Genomic DNA, 22,257 nt, shown 5'->3' with positions numbered 1-22,257 from the left:
TTTTACATATTCTCCAAGCATCATCCAAGGTACACAAGCATCTGTGAACAGACAGCTGATGTGTGTCCATAACATGGCACAGTAATTGTGGCTCATTTCCTCTTCCCAATCTGCAACAGGAACAAGAATGTACTACTTACCCTCTGCTGGTCAAATAACGGGCTGCAGGACTATTCCTTGCTATGTTCCCAGCTGGAGATATGTGGTCCGTTGTCACAGAATCTCCAAAATTCAACAGGACATAAGCATCTTCTATAGTTCTGGGCGTCTGCAGAGCCAAAGTCTAAGCCACCACAAGTACAAAGAACATTATTTTAAAATGATACACAACTCCCTTACCTTTCTCAAAAAGACAAAATATGTAGAAGAAATCTGCAAAATAGAGCCTCCCTTTTCATGTAAGTTAGGATAAAGAAAAAAATGGTATGAAAGATACAGTCATTCTTAAACCAAGTATGACGTCCTGGCTGTCTGTCAGCAAATTCATGTATGTATAAAATACTTGAGGCAAAAAAGCTAGCTGAGGGTTTCAACAGCACATGCATGAACATAGAGGAAAATCCACGATTCCTGGACATCTGCATGCACTGAAATCTGCACTTTCCTTTAAACAGTGCTGAAACTGCATCTAAGTGCTGAACTAATTAGTGCAAAATGCAGGCAAGAATATATATGGGTCCCTTTCTTTTTCCTTCATTTGTTTGTTACTACTTAAAACTATCCCAGCTTAACAAGAAAGGGGAATTTTCAAAAACCTTGAAGCAGCAGAGAATCCTTGCAATTTTTAGACTGGCTTGTGCCTGTGTATTAAAATGAATACAGTGAGTGTGATAACAGCTCAGAAATGAAGTCTCAGCAGGCTATTATGGATGCTTCTGGGCGCCCTGATGCGCCCCTGCTTCACCCTCCAGGTTAGTCATGGTTGCTGTAGTGTTTGGCCTGATTCAAAGGGGGAGTGCACACTTACCAGACCATCAAAGAAAGGCGGAGACTTGATGTATGTCGACTTTGGATTCCAAGTATACAGCTTGTCGGAGGGAGCATCTAAGGCATTCCAAGATTCATTTACTGTCTGAAAAACACATAAACATTCCATCTCTAAGTTTTCAGAAGCAACAGATTTGATTTCTGCAAAAGCCTTGTATTTTTTCAGGCTTTTGGGAAGTTCTTGTGCCACTCTATTCTTTTTTGCTTTGTTTTAATGACTCTACCTATTAGAAGAACAGGTAAGAAAATGCAAGCTCACTCCCTTCATTGCAGAAGAAGAGCTACTCACCCATTTTTCTAGCATTTATCTATGTTATGAAGGCAGATAACATTTTATAACTCCCAAAGAAACTTTTCCACCACTTAAACCCCAAGAACATTTTGTTTCAGTACCTGAGGAAGACTTACAGGAATATCTTACCAAGTACAAGTTTTTCTCTGCCATTAATGCTATCAAGTAATGCAGATGAATTTTATGTCATCTGAAGAAAAATATCTGTGAGGCTGGAACATCTCACTTTCTAATATCAGCCTAAAATAACTGTTTAAAGCCCATAATCTGCAATATTCAGGACACGACCAGCCATAAGAACTAATTACATAGCCAGGAGTCATTTGCAATAATAAATAAAACCTCACTTGAATACTGCCACAACCAGAGCAACAGAAACAGAAGGAAAAGGTTCTTTTCACTCTCTAAACCTATTAACATCTTCAGAATGGCACAGCACATAAATAAAACCACTTCCCAAAGGATTAACTTGCCTCTATCTTTTGGTAGACCTCCTTGAACATCCCAGGAATAACAAACTGACGCTCAACAGCCTGTATCTCGTTTCGTGTTGGCCAGATGTCTTGCAGGAAAATCTTCTTCCCTGAAGCATTTATTCCTGTATAAATTGATAATGTTATATACATGTTATATACATGTTCCATTAAGAAAAATAAAAGTGTGCCTTCCAGCTGTGCGTTCCTTCTAACCCAACAAAAACTCACGAGAAACACCCTTTTTCAACTACAAGGATCTGACAGATGATAGCCTCACGAGCTTGATGCCTGTACATATGCCTACTTTTGTGATCTCTATTGGTCTTTCAGAATATTTGCACAATAATTTAGGTTAGAAAGGATTACAAAGTTTGTCAGGTTGAATTGCCTACTCAAAGGAGGTGTATTAGATCAGGCTGCTCATGAAAAACCACCACCCATATGCAATCAAAATGTCTCCCATGGAATTAGAACAGAGGGCTAACATGGTTTTCCCCTTCCTCCAACACATAGACCAATTTTTGCTCTCCTGCTTGACAACTGCATGCTTAGTATCCCAGACGTGCTCACACATTTGGAGTATCTCCTTGGGACAAAATTAAGCTCTTAAGAGCTTAATTCCAACTAGTTCCATTTATGAGGTATGAGAAGAAGCACCCCATGTCTTACCCAAAGGCTCTTTCTCAAAGTCAATCCGGACAGTTCCTGCAATTGCGTAGGCTATGACCAGCAGTGGGGAGGCTAGGTAGTTAGCACGGGTGTTGGGATGCACACGCCCTTCAAAGTTCCTGTTGCCAGACAAAACACCCACTGCTACGAGGTCTCCCTGCAAGAGTTTGAGACAAGGAAGCTGGTGCAGCAGGTTTGCAGAGTTGCATCATGCTGCAACATCAGTAAGATGACAAAGAACTGTCTCCTTCCAACTGATCCCCAAGTACCTCCCAAAGAAAACTGCATTTACTTCGTACACACCTGACAAGGTTAAGCTCAATACTGCACAGAGAATAACTTACCTATATAGAATGCACATGGAAATCTGACTGATGCATACCTGTAAGATGGCTTCAACAACGGAGTCTGGCAGGGGTCCGCTATTGCCAATACAAGTCATACAGCCATAACCCACTACATCAAACCTAGACAGAGCACGGAAATCATCAAGGAATTAAAAAACTATTTTGGAGTTAGGTGTTTAACACCTTAGCAATTGACTCCTTAGCTTACTTTCAGAAGATGTACTGTTTTAACAAATCCGCTGCTGCTGAAAACAGCATTTTCCAGAATGATCACTTTTTATTACTGCAGTGACACTCCATGTATACAGAGCAAAGAGCTGGGAAACTGCTATCTAGCAAGATGAACAACAATATATTGCCATTTATGCTATTTTAAAGCAATTATTCTTGAAAAAGAATCCATTCTCCTGTACAGGAACATGAGTCTTCAAGAAGGCAGCAAGCCCTTTCCCTGCTTGGAACTAAGTCAACCAGCACAACAGCAATGCACTAATTCACGCAGGAGCATGTTGTAGAGCATCTGCCATATCTTTTAATCTGTGCAGACCAAGAGTTATTCCATTGCAACACTTGGCAGTGCTTACAGTTACACACTGGACAACAGTAAGAAAGGCTTACTTACCCCAGCTGAGAAAGGTAACTCATGACTCCACTCTCTCTCAGATAGTAAGTGACAACGCCACTTCCTGGGGACAGGCTAGTTTTGATGTAAGGCTTCACTGTCAAACCAGCTTCAACAGCTTTCTTGGCAAGCAATCCTGAAAAATGCAAAGTATAGTTGCAGTTTTTCCTGGACGTGGAATAGTTTGGTGGATCAACAGGTTAACAGCAGTGTCATTAAATAACTGGAGAGCCAAAAAGGACTACAGCACTGATTACAGAGTAACCAGCTAGAGTACAAATGCACTGTTGAACTGTAAACCCAGTCTGCAATTTCTGTTTCTCATGGGAAATTACACTGAACAAAATGCACTCACACAGCAGTGGCATGCAGACATTCAGAACTCCAATGGAGTTTCAGTTCTCCAAACAAACAATAGCCATAAGACAAACATCTCACAAAAAATGAAGGATTGTTACCTTCCCACCTCTGGCAGCTTAGAGCTGAAATAACAACCAACCTATTGGGGCACTCACACAAATTGCTTCCGAGTGCAGCAGCTGTCATCATCACAATTCATTATTAAAGTGCTATTTTACCAGTCCTTACTTGCAATGTGCATGGAGATGATCTAGTGGAATAGATATGTTGCCAGAAACATATTGATTCTGACCTTCTTCCACTTAAATGAGTAGTTCATATGTGCTGGCAATGCCCAACAAGTAATTTTTAATTACTTTTTTCAATTGTAAATGGTAATTTTTTTCCAAAACACACCTACTTGCATGAGAAAGTATATGTGAGCTCTGCTTTGATCCAGCAGGAGCTCCAGCAGAAAGATAATCATCACACTAATTTGCTTTTTGTCAGCTGTTCGGTACTATTAGACATGCCATGGAGAACTCCTCTTAGAGTACTCTGTGAGAAGGCCCAGACCTTAGACTTGGAGGCCTAGCAGTAGATTATATATCAAAAAGCAGCCCCATTCCTGAAATGGCTGAGGCCACCTAGCTGTCAGAGACAGCTGTTGTAAACTGGAGTTCCTGCATACTCGCTAACCGTGAACAAATGATCACACTAAGATCTGAGAGGCCGACAGACCCTCTGAAAGCTTTGGCTTCTGCTTTCCTGCAAATATCAGCTCTGAAACACAAAATCAAGCTCTAAACCAGGCAAGGAAATGACAGAACTTCAGTTACTCAGAGAAATCTTAATCCAACTCTCACAAAATCAGATTAGGCTGTCAAGGCTACTACAGCATATGCACACTGCCCACACAAACATACAGCCCCTCCATACTATTTAGAGCACAGAATATACTTCTGTAGATTGAAAGAACTGTCCGTATTTTGGATTTCTTTTAGCACTGTATGTTTTATTTAATTTAAAACTCCACTTTGAATAAGAAATCATCATCTTTCCTGCGGGTATCTCTGAGGGTTCTCAACAAGGTAGTATATAAACAGTTAACAGAGAACGAGAGAATTATTCTTTCCCTGCTTGACAAGGCCAAAGAGCAAGGCAGCAAAGGTTACAGCTGCTACTGAATCTGAGTGAGTGTGCTGAGATCCTTGGCACTGCATTTTTCAGGCTGCTGTGTATTACGCTGCAGTGAATGCATTCAGAGCACTAACTTGATAGCAACTGCAGAGACTTCTGTGCATCAAACTCAAATTTAAGCATCAAATTTAAGCTAGTAAGCTAATTAGGCCGAAAGACCAGAATCTCCACGCCACAGCAAACAGAAGTAAAATGCATACCATTAGCCTGGAAGCCAAAGGTTTGGGGAAATTATGCTGCATTGGTGGAACAACTGAAGGATACACCCAGCTAGAACTAAAGGAAAAAAACTGAGCAAAGATGGTCTGCCTGCAGGAAAACCACTTCTCAATCCTCAGAAGAAACACAGCTCAACAGTTGTGATCATTATCAGGATTGACCTGATCCAGTTGTCCTGTTAAGGGCAAGTGAACTGGGAAACACTAACCTTGTTCCTCTCAAAGGTGCAGGACACAGAGATGGCTTGTGATGCTGCTGGAGCATTGAAGGTGGGGGAAAACAGATCACAAATTTTTACAGATGAAGAGGAAAACAAATGTTTACCTCATGTTTCTTCTGAGGAGAGCTCTGGCAAATGAAGTATCTTCTCAGCCATCAGCTTTTCACAGAATCTCTGGCTACTGGTTGAAAGTGAGGAATTTAAGACCACTGGATAGCCTTACTTATTTACTATGCTGCAATCCTTGAATAAATGTCTAAGATAGAAGTACTGGGTAGGAAAGGATCTTTGAGAGTTTTTCAGACTGAAACCAAGAAAAGCTCAATTCGTTGATTTAATCTGCACAGATTCACCAAAATAAAACGTGACTGCAAAAGGCATCCCTCTCTTCCTGAATCTCTAGCAGAGGAAGAAGCACTTGCTGCTCATAGTAAGGTACATCAGTTGCTCCTAAATGAACCACAGTATTCTGGTGGGAGGGATGGCAGGTCCAATAACGTAAGTCTTGGCAACATAGGAGATGAGGACAACAGAAAACATTCTGGTCTTTATTTCTTTCTGTCTGTTTTCAGGTATTTTAAGGTAGCTAGCATTGCTGAGTAGTAGAAACACGGATAAAATATATTTGAGTAGTATCAAATATATCAAAGATAGAAAAATCAGGATATGATTAGTCTGTTTATTCACATATATCTGCAACATATCTTGTTTTAGTCAGCCTAAGGTGTAGCATTACACTGACCAACAGACATTCTAATACCAATACCTGTCTTTAGAAATCTGTTTTAGTTCCTGTATCTTGCTGTCTGTCAACCTCAAAATGATAGCAGCTCTTCTACTTTGCATTTTTTAGTTACTCTTCTACTATAAGCCATGCTTCAAGAGAGATTATCCACAACTTCTTGAACACCGCAAGCCAAGAGTTGCCCAGAAGAGAGATGCCCTGGCTGAGTCTGCCTTGCAGAGAGATCTGAACACAAACCACCTGAGGAGCAGCGCAGGTACCCACCCCACACAGGGAGCAGAGCAGAGCACAAAAGCAGCCTGCTGGTGGCAGAAAAGGAAGAAGGCACACAGACAATGTGGTACACATTGGTCCCCCACCACTCAAGTGCTCCAAGAAAGCCACCACCTGAGCCCCATACAGCACCACTCCAACCCTGCCAGACCCTGCTGCTGCAGCAGGGAGGGAAAAGTACCAGCCCCCTCCCTGCTGCCACCAAGCAGCAGCCAGACCTTGGCTGCTATTCCTGCTCCTCCACCTCACAGTGCTCTTTCACGGCACACAGTTTTACAACTGGCCCATCACCGTTGGAGCTTCTCCAGCTCCCACAAGCACCACAGCTGCAGGCTCCCTGGGCCCCCCTGTCTTTCCTTAATCAATCCTTTTGCAATGCGGGCAGCTGCCATTCTTATGCCACCTGCCTGGCAGCCCTGGGCAACCCAGCACTGCTCAACTTGCACCTGCAGCTCCAACAGGGCAGACACAGGTAATGAGCCTGCACCTCAGTGAAAACAGTGGGCACAGCCACGCCATTACAAGTTCCTAAGTTACTAATTCATAGTTCTGGAAATTAGATGTGTGAGTAATATACCTTCTCAGTCATCATGTCCTTTTAATTTATTTATTTAATGGTTCTGAAAGTGAAATAATGAAAGGGCTTCACCTGCCATGTCCTTTTAGTCATACTTTCATTAATTTATTTGATGGTGAAATCTCAGGCTGAATTTGTGTTTTGCCTCTCAAGAGGAAGTAGAAGCAATGATTCTAAGATCAACTGAATGGCTTTCTGTAAGAGTCAATTTCTAGATTCTTAGCAGTAGAGACATATAAATAAATAACAACAACAACCAAATACTACTGATTTCAAGAGATAGCTTCCTTTATGAACTCTTTTAAGTGATACTTTTTGATTCACACTGCTATCAACCATGAGTTATACTATGGCACTGCTGATCCCTACTGGTGGGAATCTTTCCCATACATTCAATCATTTCAATACTTCTCTTCAATACATCTGAAGATCACCTTAGAGAAACAGTACACTGCTGAAACACGAGCTGTATCTTACTGACAGACAAATGTATAAGGCAACTTGTTTGGTACAACGTCCTTAGCTCAAATTTTATCTATTCACATTCACACCAACTGTATTAAATGACAGTATTTCAATGGTGATAAGCAAGAGAGTGGGAGAAAAAAGTTCACCTAGGACCATTTCTTGGATACAGTTCAAGTGAAAACGACAAGGCTCTGGGGGACAGAAATTCCAGAGAGGACATTTTTCCTCATTTATGTGTCCTTACCTACTCTCAGACAATTGTTCAGACAGCTAAGCATATGCTTCATACTCCGCTGATAGACAAGAGCACCTCCAGATTTAAGCAAACAGACCCTTTCCCTGCAGTGCTGACTTTCAGTAGTCCCTCCTCAGCTTCTATCACAGATCTACAGAGCTGTTTCTGTGCATCTGATCAAGTGTCAGAGGTGCTGGTTAATTCAGCTCCAGTTTGACCTGGAGAGAAAACAGTGCAGGAAAAACTTCAACCCACATTTCCAGCTACTATGTCCAGAATTTCTTCTGCTACTCCTTTAAGGACTACTCTCAATTCTAGTATGCCAAATGATGAAAACAGAGTTAGGGTTGTCTTTGTCTTCACAACACACAGCCAGAGCCATAGAAAGACTACTGCACATAAAACCGAGCAGATATACTTACCTGCTCCCAGCATGACTGAGGGGTTACTGGTATTAGTACAGCTTGTAATGGCAGCAATCACTACTGAACCATGGGACAGCTCGAAGTCACAGCCCTCAAAGTTAAATTTGACTACGCTGTTGTGTCGATCGGGGGCAATCTGGAATCCCTTGAATCCTTGCTGTAAGAGGAAAAAGAAAGAATCAAAAAGGATGCCTCCAATGTTAATAATTTGACTGGAAATCAGCCGCAAACTTCCTGAATGAGAAGTGTGTGCAGTCACACCAGTGCTTGCACTGTGCTGGAGGTTTGCATCTTTGGCCAAAGTGGTGGACTAAAATAATTTCCATTGCTCTATATTCCATTCTCTTTTTACTGGTAAAACAGTCTTCAAAGCAAAAGTATTTGGGTTTTCTTCCTGCATGAATGTATTCCCCTTTAGTATGCTCAGGTGCTTCTGACCTACTTGCTCTGGATTCCTGATCACATACTGGAAAGCAAAGATTCCCCAAGATAGTCTTGCTACACAGCCTAGTCTGAGATTTTAGGCATAATATGAACAACTTTTAAGCTGCAAAAATCAAAAAACACAAACATATGTTGCAAAATGATTTGAGACAGTTGATAAAAAGCAAGAAGACACTGTTTGCAGCATAAAGCAGTAATTTCAGAGATTTAGAATGATAAGGTCCTTTAGTGCAATTAGAAATCTAACAAATCACTGCAGTTAATACTTCTTGATTTAAATCATTGAAGTGCTGCACTGCTATTTAACAAGTAGAGTTATTCTATGAGGTTATCTGGGAGGGGTACCATATCAAGTAAAGATTCAAACTGATTTTATAAGTTTACAAGTTTGGGCATAATATTTTGAACTAAAATCTTGCTTTTCTTTCAATGACAATTTTTCATTGGATGACGTAGAGAGAAGTCACAATATTCTCTGAATGTCTTTTATTCTGTCACTAACATCAATGTGAAAGAGTCAGACAGAATTAGCTTTGAACTGCTGAACCTGAGTAGAGAATTCAAAAATACCTTGCAGATCTCAAGGCTTAACACACTTTGAAAGCCCTGATGTGGAGCTGGCCAGCCATCACACAGGTCAGTGCAGCAGCTACTTTGTCCAAACTACAACAATACCCAAGGTAGCTTTTTTTCAGAGATCCCAATCACACAACAAACCTGCATTAGGCCTAAGACTGGTCTAAAATCGGAAGGAACTCTACTTCAGTAAGACAGCCAACAGTTCCAGGTGAATGAACGTTCAAAAGGAACACTGACATCATTTTCTATCCTGCCTTCAAACACCAATCAAGCACTTTCATTCACTTCTCAACAGGAAAGCAAGGAACAAACTAGTCAATCCCAGAATGTAGTTCCTAAACTATTTTAGAAGCATACGGTAGTTTGTAGACACATATGTTCCCAGTCACCTTTGCTCCCAGACAAGTCTCAAAGTCCTTCTTCATATCTGACACAGCAACTTTGTCCTGGGGTCTTTTCGGTCCGCTGCAGCAAGGCACAACAGTATGAAGATCCAACTCAACAACCTATTCAGTAAGAACAGCAGAGAGGGATTCAGCACCAAGCTGAAGCCACTTAAGTCACACGTGAGCTTTGCTTCATTGCTGAATTAATGCTAAGCCTGCACATTGTTATGTTTGTAAGAATCATCAGAGACATATGAGAAGGGAAAGATCAGAAGAGTAGGAACAGTTCTACACTAAGACCCTGCTCACTCCCAGGTGTGGCTCCCAGAAGTAGCCCAATCATTGAAAGCTCAATGTGTGATGGAATCATCTGAACAATGTAGATGGTGTAGAGAATTACATCCTTTCACATACTAGTAACAGGATCCTTTTCAGAAAACAATGCTGTGGAGGAATTCTGATACCGGCATCAAGCAGAACAGACTACTTATGTACCCTAGGGAAAATATTCAGAGAACTATGAGGAAAACAAAAACACTATCATAGTTTCTTATTCCCCACCCACGTTTCAACTTTGCCTTTATAGTGTTTCTTTCTATTTATTTATTTTTTTTTAATAAGCATGCAAAACTGAACGTAAGTTAAAAAACTGAACTAATCTTGAGTCACCTAGATATAGACTATGATCTTGATTTTGTTGCACAGAAAAAAGCTTGTTCGGTATCCAGTTAGCAAATAAAGCTTTGGAGTCTCCTTATCATGCAGTAAAGTAAGTTGCTGAACATGCAAGGGAAAAACATGAGACAAGGCCTACAGAGAACACATCTGCATTATCAAGAGCTCTGTTCATTTCTGGACCAGAGTTCTCAAAAATACATGGAATCAGTCATGCTATCTGCAGCAGGTAAAGTTCAGCTGACAGTTAGTCTATACTGATGACCAAATTTTCACATCTGGAGACTCAGCTAGCTGGCTCAATTCAGAACTCAGTGGAATAAGACAGCTGTACAGATAAAGTCAAAGGAACAGAAGGAGGAGTACTTTGATTAGTTTTAGTTACTTTAAAAAAGAGACAACAGTCACATTAAAATAGGGCAGGGCATAAAAAAAGGAGCCAAAACACGGTAATTTCTAACCTGTGTGAAGTCTGGATCCTGAGAGGAGTTCTTGAAATCTCTCAGCATTCCCACAGCCTCAAGATACTTTTTGGTGCACAGAACTTTCTCTTTATCACGGCCTGTGGCGAAAGCCAGATACAGGAAAAACAACAAAAACACAAGGAACCTGAGGAACAACTACTTGACAGAAAGCAAAACAGGCTATTTCACACTGTTGTGAACACTATTCCACACTGCACTGTGCACAAAAGGACTCTTTCAACACATGTACTAGGGACTCCCTAGAAAGAGATTAATTGAGCAGACAGTGGCTTCTGCAGAACAAAAGCAGCTTAGGTTCCTGCTTCTGTAATCTGGACAGCCCGTGTTCAAGGAGGGCTAAGCAGACAGTTACAAGACAACCTAAAATTCTGCTCTTCCTAACTATGGCTTCTAACACTAAAAGCAAGAAACAAGCTGAATAAGCAAATACATGATAAAAATACATGATAAAAGCTTCGAGCTAACAAGGCTTCACCATATACACTTTGGGCTTCTATTCACTTTGGCCTTTGATCCATGTCTCTTCCTGTAGCTAACCTGTTTGCACCAGGTATCCAATGCTGATATCATCCACTGGGAAATAGGCAGCTGTTGCTCCGTACTCTGGACACATATTGGCAATGGTGGCTCGGTCAGCAATTGACAGCTGGGCTACACCAGGACCAAAAAACTCCACAAATTTACCCACAACTCCAACTTGGCGAAGGTGCTGTTATAAAAATACAGTGACTACATCATCAATAGGTATCAGGAGACTTGAGTAAAAATTCTACACACATTTTAAAGCAGGAAACTATATACAGTAAACTACATTAGGAAAAAAAAGGCAGAGAGCTGCAAATTCCCAAGAAGATAAAACACAGGCATGTGGTGTTCCTTCTGAAATACTCTGCCTCTCACTTAAATTAGTGTCTATGTTCAAATAACTGCATTTATCCTAACTTCTCTCTCTAAGGAGAAAACAGCGCGCACTCTTTTGCCAGTGAACTCTTGCAGGCAGGGGAACAAGAATAGCTATCCCCACAAGAATCAAACTGCAAATGTTTGAAAACACAACATTTGGATGGACTTAAAAAAAATAAATTAACTTTCCCCAGCTGGAGGTTCTCTCTAGAGCCAGCAACCCATGATGAACGTATCTACCAGACTGCTGAGCTTCAACTCAGCATTACCGCTGACTCAGTTAATACTCTCAATTCAGTCACAAGCCACAGAGTGAATAAACATATTATGAGCATGTGAGCAAAATGCCCATAAATCAAAGACCTCAGACTGTAGAACTTACTGTTTTCACCTTCTACATTGCCTCATTCTAAGCGTGGCCTTCAAAAGAGAGCCATTCTGTTTATTTTGAGATGATAAAGAATTGAGAACTTTGTACAGTGCTGCTCCAAAATGGGCCTACATGTGAGGAATTAAACAGGCCTTTAGGCACCAGCACTCTGCTCTATTTTATCTACATTTTGGGAAACAGATTTGCATAACAAATTTGGGTAGTTGATTCCAATCCACAGAGCAGTAAGACTGAAGCATCAAAACAACTACATGGAAGTTTACACAGGGATCCTAAGTACACAGCACATTTTCAGCAGTAATGACCAAAAAAAAAAAGGCATGTCCATTACCTTGGTAATGGTGAGCACTATGTCAGTGGATGTTACCAGGGGATGAGGGTTTCCTAGCAGCTTATAGCCAACCACTTCTGGAAGCACCATGCTGATCGGCTGGCCCAACATCACTGCTTCTGCTTCAATGCCACCAACACCTGGAAGCAACAGAACTAAACCATCAGACTATCCGAAAGACACACAAGAGTCAAATAAACCTACGAGGTAAGTATTTTATGTTGACTTAAGTTGAGAGAAGGCACACAGTAAAACACGGCTGAGACCTCTGTGAACAGATGTTTGTCTTTTTTTTTGCAAGGTTAAGCTTTAGTTCCATATTTCTAGCCTTGATCCTCAGCCATCAGATGGGATATTAGATAAATAACTCACTCAGAACTTGGATTTCACAGTGAGCAAGCGAAAGTTTCATTTAAAGACTTCAACACGCCATGAATAAGCAAAGAACAAAACCCCTCACAGGGCAAAGAACATTGGTGTGCTGTTTGTGAAATGCACAGTAACTACTGGTTATCAATCAAAAGCAGACAAGTCATTTTACAGGAAGGAAAGTTTACTCTACTCAAAGATGTAGGTTGTTCCCTGCCCACGGAATTGGGTAGGAACTAGCTTATCCTTAAGATCCATTCCTAACCCAAACTATTCTATGACTCCATAATTTTGAAGCATACAGACTATTCTGCCAACAGACTATTCACTATGAGCTATTGCACATACCCCAGCCAAGTACTCCCAAGCCATCAACCATGGTGGTGTGTGAGTCAGTGCCCACCACGCTGTCGGGATAGTAGTAGCCATCCTGATCCATCACCACTCTTGCTAAGTATTCCAGGTTCACTTGGTGGATGATCCCGGAGCCTGGTGGAATAATCCTCATGTTTTTAAAAGCCTGAGAGCCCCACTGAAACAAAAAGTAGAGTCAAAAGTTTTTAACACACGTGAGCACTGGAAGAATTTATGTCTGTTCCATCTTTGGTCATGCAAATAAGATTAACTACTTCAGTACCTTTAAGAACTCAAACCTTTCTTTGTTCCTTTCAAATTCCAAATCCTGATTCTTTTGCAAGCTGTCTGATCTGCAAGTGAAAATAATCATCTGTCACAATCAAAAGGATCCACCTGATATGTGTGGTCAAATACGCCAAAATGGTGAAAGAAGAGTTATTAGTTAATTCTAATGCTGATCAATCTCAGCTTTTAATGTCATCACAGCAGCAAAACGAAGGTAATCAAAATTGCTTGTAAGGTAAGCAATATTGCTTATTTAAGAAGTTTAGTTTAAATCTGAGCACTGGTCTGCATATCATACACATGGTTGGCTTGAATCTTGTATTTTGGGAAAAGGTAGACTACATCTGCATCAGAGCAATGTGAAGTTTTCAAAGCCTTGTTAAATACAAGGAAATCAGAAAAGCAGAAAGGCGAACTGGAACACAACTACCCTGCAGTTTAAATTAAGCAGTAGCTACCCCCGTGCTTTAAGACAGAAAGGGTTAACAAACTTTCCACTTATACCAGCTCCCTAACCTAGGGCTGAAGAGTTTGAAAGAACTAAAGCCCAGAACTGGCCAATACTCTCTCCACACCTACAAGGTCCTAGTAGAATCAGAACAAGGCTGGGAGAAAAAGTAACTATCAGCCAAAAATTATCTAAGTAAAGTCCTGAATAGGACTGATAAAATGAAAGTTATTAAAGTAGACAGGAAAAGTGATCAAAACAGTGGGAAAGTGGGGGGAAAAAAAAATTGTACTATTTTCCAAAGATCTCATAAAACTGATGCAGATGTCATTTACAAGTTTTAAAATGTTAGGCTTCTAGTTTATTTAACCGCTGCTAAAACACCCTCTAACTCACTGGTAACTCTCATTTTTAATTTTGTGACTGTTTCTAAATTCTTCAGTGTTAAGATTCACAATAACCTCTACAAAAATTTAAAGGCAGCTTATTTTTGACAGGAGTGTATGTCAAAATATTTTGCCTTTTTTCTCCCATCAGTTATGAAACTGAAGCAGTGAGCTTGTGCCTCTATAAGCCTTTAGCCAAAAATATTTAAAAAAAAAAAAAAAAGGAAGGAAGAAAATGGTTACATTTAAAACTTTCCATCAACATTCCGCTCTGAAATAAGTTCTATGTTACATCTCTGCTCAGAAGTTCATTATTTTTACTTAGCAGAGCCCCTGAAATACTGGCGCTGCTAAAAAAGTTCTTTGTGATCTTTTATTTCTGCTTTTTATTCTTTTTTTTTTTCTGTAATTTAAGAGGCCTGCTTCAAAACTATCTCTTACAGAGGGCAATGAATACAGAGCATTTCTGCAGGCAAGGCAATTGCAGACCAACAAACTTCAGAAGTTTGGTGCACAGAAGGAAACCACAAAGAAACACGCACTGGCAAGATCTGCTCCAAAGAGTATTTTGGTAGACTTGTGTTTACATATCAAGGTAAAAGGAACCCTCTGTAAAGGTCTTAGATTTAACTGTGAGTCTATGAGCATTTGTCTGCCTGCAGCACATTCAGGATCAGCCTGCATTATGTTTCCTTCCTATACTTTTACCAGACACATTAATCAATATCTTGTGCTCTTCCCTGTGGAGGCAGAGAACCAGCAAACAGCTGGTCAGGGCAGCTCAGGTCTGCTGTTACACAAATAAGGAAGAAAGGAGACAATCTTGCCTCTCCTTTCCACGAAGCCCCAAAGGTCAAAAAGTGCAAGTGGAAAAAAGCTATTTCTGAACAACTAATAATAATGCAGTATTATTATGGAAAACTGTGATCACCAGAGGTCTGGACTGAGCCTGTTTCTACTGACATTCAGTCCAGGCTTGTGTGGCTGAGAAAGGCATCACAAAGAATAACATTTCTATTTTGTTCACAGCACCTGTTGCAACACTTTGACTTCATCATTTCTCAAGTTCTACAACGTTCAAATGCTTAGAATATCACCAATTGCATTACCAGCTTCCTAACATCAAGAAGTAAGAGATGTTTTGAGATTCTTACCGCCTGTTAAAATCAACCTGGATGGAGTGATCTATCACTAGATCAGCAGGACAGATAGGATTGATTTTTTCAGGGTCCCCACCAAGTTTCTTCACAGCATCACGCATTGCAGCAAAGTCAACAACAGCAGGTACCCCACTACAATAGAAGATAATTAGGCAATGTGAAAGGAGAAAAAAAAAGGCAAAACAAATTCAGCCAAAGTCCTGAAACTCAGAAGAGATACCTGAAGCCACTCAGGAAGCAAACTATGGTCTCACCCTAAGTCTTGGGATCATTACTCTGCTTCAGAGACAGTTTCTCTGTACTGTGTCCAGTTTTGGGCTCCTCACTGCAAGAAAGACACTGAGGCCCTGGAATGTGTTCAAAGGAGGGCAACAAAGCTGGTGAGGGGTCTGGAGCACAAGCCATATGAGGAGAGGCTGAAGGAGCTGGGAATGTTCAGCCTGGAGAAGAGGAGGCTCAGGGGAGACCTCATTGCTCTCTATAACTTCCTGAAGGGAGGTTGTAGTGAGCTGGGGGTCGGCCTCTTCTCTCGTGTCATCAGTGATAGGACCAGAGGGAATGGCTTCAAGCTACGGCAGGGGAGATTCAGGCTGGACATGAGGAAGTATTACTTTTCAGAAAGGGTGGTCAGGCACTGGAATGGATGCCCAGGGAGGTGGTGGAGTCACTAAGCCTGGGGGTGTTCAAGAAAGGCTGGATGTTGTGTTGAGGGACATGGTTTAGTGGGAGCTATTGGGAATAGGTGAACGGTTGGACTGGATAAGCTTGAGGTCTTTTCCAACCTTGGTGATTCTATGATTCTATTCTTAGGCAGATGAATTCAGAAGAACAGGAGAGACTGAACTGTATCTGCATTCTGAGTGCTGTAACAATGAAAAACTAAAACCAAAATTCATCAAAGTTCATCAGAGAGATTAATATGGCTGGGACTCTAGAAAAAACAGTTCAATTCAGCATTCCTTTGGATCCTTGAATTTGTTTCTCTTCTTTTGCTCTGTTCTGCTCTCCTTCCCAGTACGCTTTAAAGAAAAACAAAAACAAAACAAAAAATTTGGGGCAGGCAGAGCAAAAAAACAACTGTGTCCTTCTTTCCATTCTCTGTTATGTTTATCAGCTGATTTCAGGGCAAAGGCCATCTCTTCCAAGGTTTGTAAAATGCATGAGAATCTTCTTCCTGATTGGACAACTGAAGTCCCTGGGGGACTTCAATTATGCAGATATTTGCTGGAAAAGCAATGTGGCCAGGCACGCGCAGTCCAGACGGTTCCTGCAATGTGTTGAAGACAACTTCCTGATGCAGGTGGTTGAGGAATCGACGAGGAGAGGGGTGCTGCTGGACCTTATTCTCACTAATAGAGAAGGGCTTGTCAGGGAAGTAAAGGTCGGGTGCAGCTTGGGTTGTAGTGACCACGAGATGGTGAAGTTCAAGATCCTGAGTGGAAGAAGTAAAGCAAAAAGTAGGATTGCTATCCTGGACTTTAGGAGAGCCAACTTCGATCTCTTCCGGGGCCTACTTGGAGCTGTCTCATGGGCTAGGGTGTTCAAAGGCAAGGGGGCCTGTGAGAACTGGTTGGCATTTAAGCAGCTCTTCGTCCAAACTCAGGATCGGTGCGTCCCTGTGAGGAAGAAATCGGGGAAGGGTGGCAGGAGAGCTGTGTGGATGAGCAAGGAGCTCGTGCGCAAACTCAAAGGAAAGAAGAAGGCCCATGAAATGTGGAAAAAGGGTCTGACTACTTGGGAAGAATACAGGAATGTTGTCAGGGCCTGCAGGGATGCGACAAGGAAGGCTAAAGCCTGCCTAGAATTAAATCTGGCAAAGGGGACAAAGGATAATAAGAAAGGCTTGTTTAAGTACATTAACAGTAAAAGGAAGAGTAGGGAGAATGTGGCTCCCCTGCTAAGTGACGGGGGTGTGCTGGTAACGGGGGATGCTGAGAAGGTGGAGATACTGAATGCCTTCTTTGCTTCTGTCTTCAGTGAAAAAGCTCCCCCTCGGGAATCCGAGACCCTGGAGGTGAGTGAGAGGATCTGGGGAATGGAAGACCTCCCTTCTGTCAGGGAAGAGGTGGTTCGGGAGCGCCTAGGCAACACCAATGTTCATCAATCCATGGGACCCGATGGGGTGCATCCATGGGAGCTGAGGGAGCTGGCAGAGGTGATTGCTGAGCCGCTTTCTGTCATCTTTGAGAGGTCCTGGAGGACGGGGGAGGTGCCTGAAGACTGGAGGAGAGCCAGTGTCACTGTGGTCTGCAAAAAGGGCAAGAAGGAAGATCCGGGCAACTATAGGCCAGTCAGCCTCACCTCTGTCCCTGGAAAGGTGATGGAACAGCTGTGCTGGATGTCATCTCCAGGCAGCTGGAAGAAAAGGAGGTGATCAGGAGCAGTCAGCACGGGTTCACCAGGGGGAGGTCGTGCTTGACCAACCTGGTGGCCTTCTATGATGTTGTCACTGGCTGGGTGGATGGGGGGAGAACAGTGCATGTAGTCTACCTTGATTTCAGCAAGGCATTTGATACTGTCCCCCACGACATCCTTATAACAAAGCTGAGGAAGTGTGGGATGGATGAGTGGACAGTGAGGTGGGTTGAGAACTGGCTGACTGGCAGAGCACAGAGGGTTGTTGTTGGTGGTGCAGAGTCCGGTTGGAGGCCTGTGAGCAGCGGTGTTCCTCAGGGGTCGGTGCTGGGTCCGGCCTTGTTCAACATCTTCATCAGTGACCTTGATGAGGGGATGGTGGCCACCCTCAGCAAGTTTGTGATGATATGAAGTTGGGAGGATTGGCTGACAGCCTGAAGGCTGTGCTGCCATTCAGCGAGAGCTGGACAGGCTGGAGAGCTGGGCAGAAGAAAACCAGATGAGGTTTAACAGAAGCAAGTGTGGAGTCTTGCATCTGGGGAGGAATAATTGCATGCACCAGTACAGGTTGGGGGATGAGCTGCTGGAGAGGAGCTCTGCAGAGAGGGACCTGGGTGTCCTGGTGGATGACAGGTCGGCCATGAGCCAGCAGTGTGCCCTTGTGGCCAAGAGGGCCAATGGCATCCTGGGGTGCATTGAAAGAGCGTGGCCAGCAGGTCGAGGGAGGTGATCCTCCCCCTCTGCTCTGCCCTGGTGAGGCCTCATCTGGAGCACTGCGTCCAGTTCTGGGCTCCCAGTACAAAACAGACAGGGATCTCTTGGGAAGAGTCCAGCGGAGGGCCACCAAGATGGTGAGGGGCCTGGAGCATCTCTGCTATGAGGAAAGGCTGAGTGAACTGGGTCTGTTCAGCCTGGAGAAAAGAAGGCTGAGAGGGGACCTGATCCAGGTCTGTCAGTATCTGAGGTGTGGGGGCAGAATGGCGAGGCCGGACTCTTTTCAGTGGTGAGTGGAGACAGGACAAGGGGAAACGGCCAGAAACTGCAGCATAGGAAGTTCTGCACCAATGTGTGAAGGAACTTCTGTGCAGTGAGGTGACGGAGCACTGGAACAGGCTGCAGGGAGGGGGGGGAGTCTCCTGCTCTGGAGATGTTCAAGACCTGCCTGGATGCCGACCTGTGCGACCTGCTGTAGGGAACCTGCTTTGGCAGGGGGTTGGACTCGATGATTTCTGGAGGTCCCTTCCAACCCCTACAGTTCCGTCATTCTGTGATTCTGTGAAAAATGCCTTCCATGCCTCCGCTAGTTTTACTGGTAGAGCAAGGTATTCAAGACTTCCTAAAGAACAAAGGACCTGACTACAGAACACCTCTATTTTCAGAAGTGGATTTCATTTGGGAAACCCTCTTGCATATCAACATATCCTACCGTGCTACTTGCTGAGACAAAAACGTTGTCCGTGATGTGTCTGTAATGATTTAACACCATTCAGTATCTCACAAAGAACGAGCTTCTGCAAGAGTAGCATGTGGTAGCAAGAATTTGTTATGAACTCCTGATTATAAGAATGCTATTAAAATTTTAAAATATAGCAGAAGCACTGCAGGAAGAATCATGGTTGAGGTGTCAGAAACATCTGGGGGTCCTCTGGTGCAGCCACCCTTCCCAAGCAGGGCCATCTACAGCAGATTGCCCATGCTTAGGCATATCTCCAAGGACAGAATCTCTGCATTGTCTCCTGGCAATCTGTGCCAATGCTTCTCCTCCCTCAAGAAAGTAAGAAAGCATTTCCTCACATTCAGAGGGGACCTCCTGTTTTTCAGTTTGAACCCATTGCTTTTTGTCTGTCTGTCAGTGGCACCACTGAAGGAGCCTCACTTCATTCTCTTTCCACCCTCCATGCAAGTACTTTTACAAACTGGTAAGAGCTGCCACTCCCCACTCCCTGCCCCGAGCCTTCTTTTCTCCATGCAAAAAAGGCTCCACATTATCTAGCATTCAGCACTACCAGCTGTTGATGTTCAGTAGCTTGAAGCAGGTTGTTGGTTTTGTTTTTCCCCCAGAATATGCATACATTGTGGAAAGAAGCTGCTGCCGCATTATGGATGGATCTGAGGGAGGGAAGGGATGGAAGAAGGCGAGAGGAAGATTCATTTACCAATTTACAAACCTCATGCAACTGAAAAGAAGCAGAGATAATACTCATCTATATACTCAGAGGAACTCAGCATACCTGCAGAACAGTGGAATCTAGTAAATTCAATAATCCTAATCCACGATTTATGGATGTAATTGTTATGTGGCTTCTGTAAGGCTACCAAAAGCTCCATTTTCTAAAAGCTCCCACTCAGGAACATGTTTTTGAATACAGCTGCTCTGCAGACTTCAAGTAAAACTTTTACAACTCAGCTAGAAAGAAAGGAGTAAGAAAAGCAGTAACAAAGGGAACAAAGCTTGCTTATAAACTGGTTGCCTCCATACTCTTTTTTTAAGGTTTGCAACAGCCAACAGACAAAAATGAGTATCTAGGAAAACAATTCTTTTTTTTTTTTTTTCAATTGAAGCTCTGTTAGTTTTCCAGACATCTTCAAAAGTTGAGCTGTATTGGGCCCCCATCCAGTGGCCACCATATGGGGAAATGCAAACCAGGAGGTACAACAGGCAAGACACATTACACTCCTGAAGAATAAAATAAAGTGACAGCTTAGCAGCATAGGGCTTACCACAGAAGAACTGAGATCCCTGCTCTGTACAAAGGTACAGGATAAAAGTTCAAAGTAACGTGGGCTTTCATGTCAAAAGCCCTATTAAAAACAGTTAGGAGTTACTGTTTCACCTGAAAATTTGCTTTGCACATCTAACAGGGACTTACTAACATATGGGTATTACCACCACTGCAATAAATGGGCCCAGTCTCAGAGTCCATCAGGTAGGAATCTCAACTGACATTTTTGGGGAAAAGTAGACATTCATTTTTTCAGAAGTCTTTAAAAATATACACTTGGAATAATAGTTCTTTAGAACAGAAAGCAATGGTGGGGCTAATAAATGAGGACTGAGAAGTGTACAATATTAAAAGCTAGAGCCTCTCCAAAAACAAGGGAAAAAAAAAAAGAAACCAGCAAAATCTCCTATTTCAAATTTCTCCATTTGCACGCAAACACATCCATCTTACTTTCTCTCCTTTTTTGGGGAACTTCATGAAGATATTTATTTCTGCATCTCAGAGGTACTTCACCTATGCTTTTATTACCAGCATTTGCCTCCCCAAGAGCTGTCTGCATTCTAATATCCAGGAAAGCTGAACACAGTCACTCCCAGCATTTCACTGCAATTGCTTCTCTCAGCTCATCCCCTCCATCCCAAGCTGAGTAGTACTCCTGCAGATTCAAAAACCACTCTTGCTAGCTGTGGAGAGCATTAGACTCACGTGAAATCTTGCAGAATAACTCGAGCAGGCTTAAATGGCACTTCAACATTCTTGTGTTGCACCACTTTCCAGTTGAGAATATTCTCAACATCTTGCTTCTTCACTAGGAACTCATCACAGTTTCGGATTGCTGCTTCCAAGAGGACTCGAATAGAAAATGGAAGGCGTGCTGCATGGGCAGGAGGTAATAAGAGGTTATAAACACAATGGAAAAATACAATTTTCTACCTTGAATGACTGAAAACAGTTTAGATGATTTAACCGCTTTCTTGTCCTCAAGAGATGGAGAATGAAAGTGAACTGCAGAATTTGTGCATCTGCTAAACTTTTACTTCAAGACAGAAATAAGTAGGCCACTCCAAAAGTAATGCCTCCTAATTATTTCCACAGAAACTACAACAGATACAAAGAGAACAATAACACCATTGCAGGAGAAAGCTGTCTTCTCTCTGTCCTGACTGTAGAAACTTGAGCCTTCAGCTTATTCAGCACCACAACATGGACAGAGTTGATGATATGTCCAAGTTCCAGGAAATCCTGGAACCTTTCCTTTTCCAAACGCCAGCACACATCACTTTACCTGCTGAGGGCTGCATCTTGAACTTTTTCTTCTAGAGGCCATTCACGCCACCCCTCTATGGACTGCCATTTTGACTATGGCTTATTAACCAGGACACAGTTACTTTCATCTTCATACTGGTTAAATAGGTCCTGACAGATCTGCTTACAGTGTTCTCTCCATTCCTGTCTGAGTAATCCTGGGACCTGCCTGTCACAAACCTGTGATATTCCAACACTGCCACCATTATCTCCGATGTATCAGTGAAGATATTCAGCTCTGTACACAGCTCCCTGGTTGCAATCCCCCCAGTTCACATGGATGACCTGATCGAGATGCTCTTCATTTCACGGTGTGACAGCCGTGCAAGGCCATTCAGAACATAGCTTGTCTTTCACTGCTGCAACTGCTGAAACACATCACTCACCACCTCGCAGTGCTCATGTCCACCATTTGGTGTCCATAACCATTCAAAGAGCATCAAGGAATGTCAGTCAATGGATGCAGTGTTTTCCACAGGGAGGAATTCAATGACACACCTCTGCTTCATCTGCACTTCCATGCCAGACACCCTTCTGTCAGAACACCCCTCTGCTGCCATTCATTGCATGACAACAAAATG

At 42.6% G+C, this 22,257-nt stretch overlaps 1 protein-coding gene across 2 annotated transcripts in view; it reads right to left on the bottom strand.

The window, feature by feature from the left end:
- Positions 1-22,257, bottom strand: part of ACO1 (aconitase 1) — a 40,875-nt gene that overhangs the window by 4,847 nt on the left and 13,771 nt on the right. For both annotated transcript variants that reach the window (XM_052701440.1, XM_052701439.1), the window contains exons 3-17: positions 21,077-21,245; positions 15,288-15,425; positions 13,295-13,364; positions 13,006-13,189; positions 12,289-12,428; positions 11,201-11,372; positions 10,640-10,740; positions 9,507-9,623; positions 8,092-8,251; positions 3,394-3,529; positions 2,807-2,891; positions 2,425-2,581; positions 1,749-1,877; positions 968-1,068; positions 141-283 (exon numbers count right to left, since the gene is read on the bottom strand). In XM_052701440.1, coding sequence (XP_052557400.1) covers positions 141-283; positions 968-1,068; positions 1,749-1,877; positions 2,425-2,581; positions 2,807-2,891; positions 3,394-3,529; positions 8,092-8,251; positions 9,507-9,623; positions 10,640-10,740; positions 11,201-11,372; positions 12,289-12,428; positions 13,006-13,189; positions 13,295-13,364; positions 15,288-15,425; positions 21,077-21,245 — 2,002 coding nt within the window. The remainder of the gene's footprint in view (positions 1-140; positions 284-967; positions 1,069-1,748; positions 1,878-2,424; positions 2,582-2,806; positions 2,892-3,393; positions 3,530-8,091; positions 8,252-9,506; positions 9,624-10,639; positions 10,741-11,200; positions 11,373-12,288; positions 12,429-13,005; positions 13,190-13,294; positions 13,365-15,287; positions 15,426-21,076; positions 21,246-22,257) is intronic.

Source organism: Tympanuchus pallidicinctus, unplaced genomic scaffold (genome assembly GCF_026119805.1).
Source record: "Tympanuchus pallidicinctus isolate F22 unplaced genomic scaffold, pur_lepc_1.0 scaffold4, whole genome shotgun sequence".
Lineage (NCBI taxonomy): Eukaryota > Metazoa > Chordata > Aves > Galliformes > Phasianidae > Tympanuchus > Tympanuchus pallidicinctus.
Note: the sequence above shows the minus strand (reverse complement) of the source record. Positions and strands in the feature narration are given on the sequence as shown.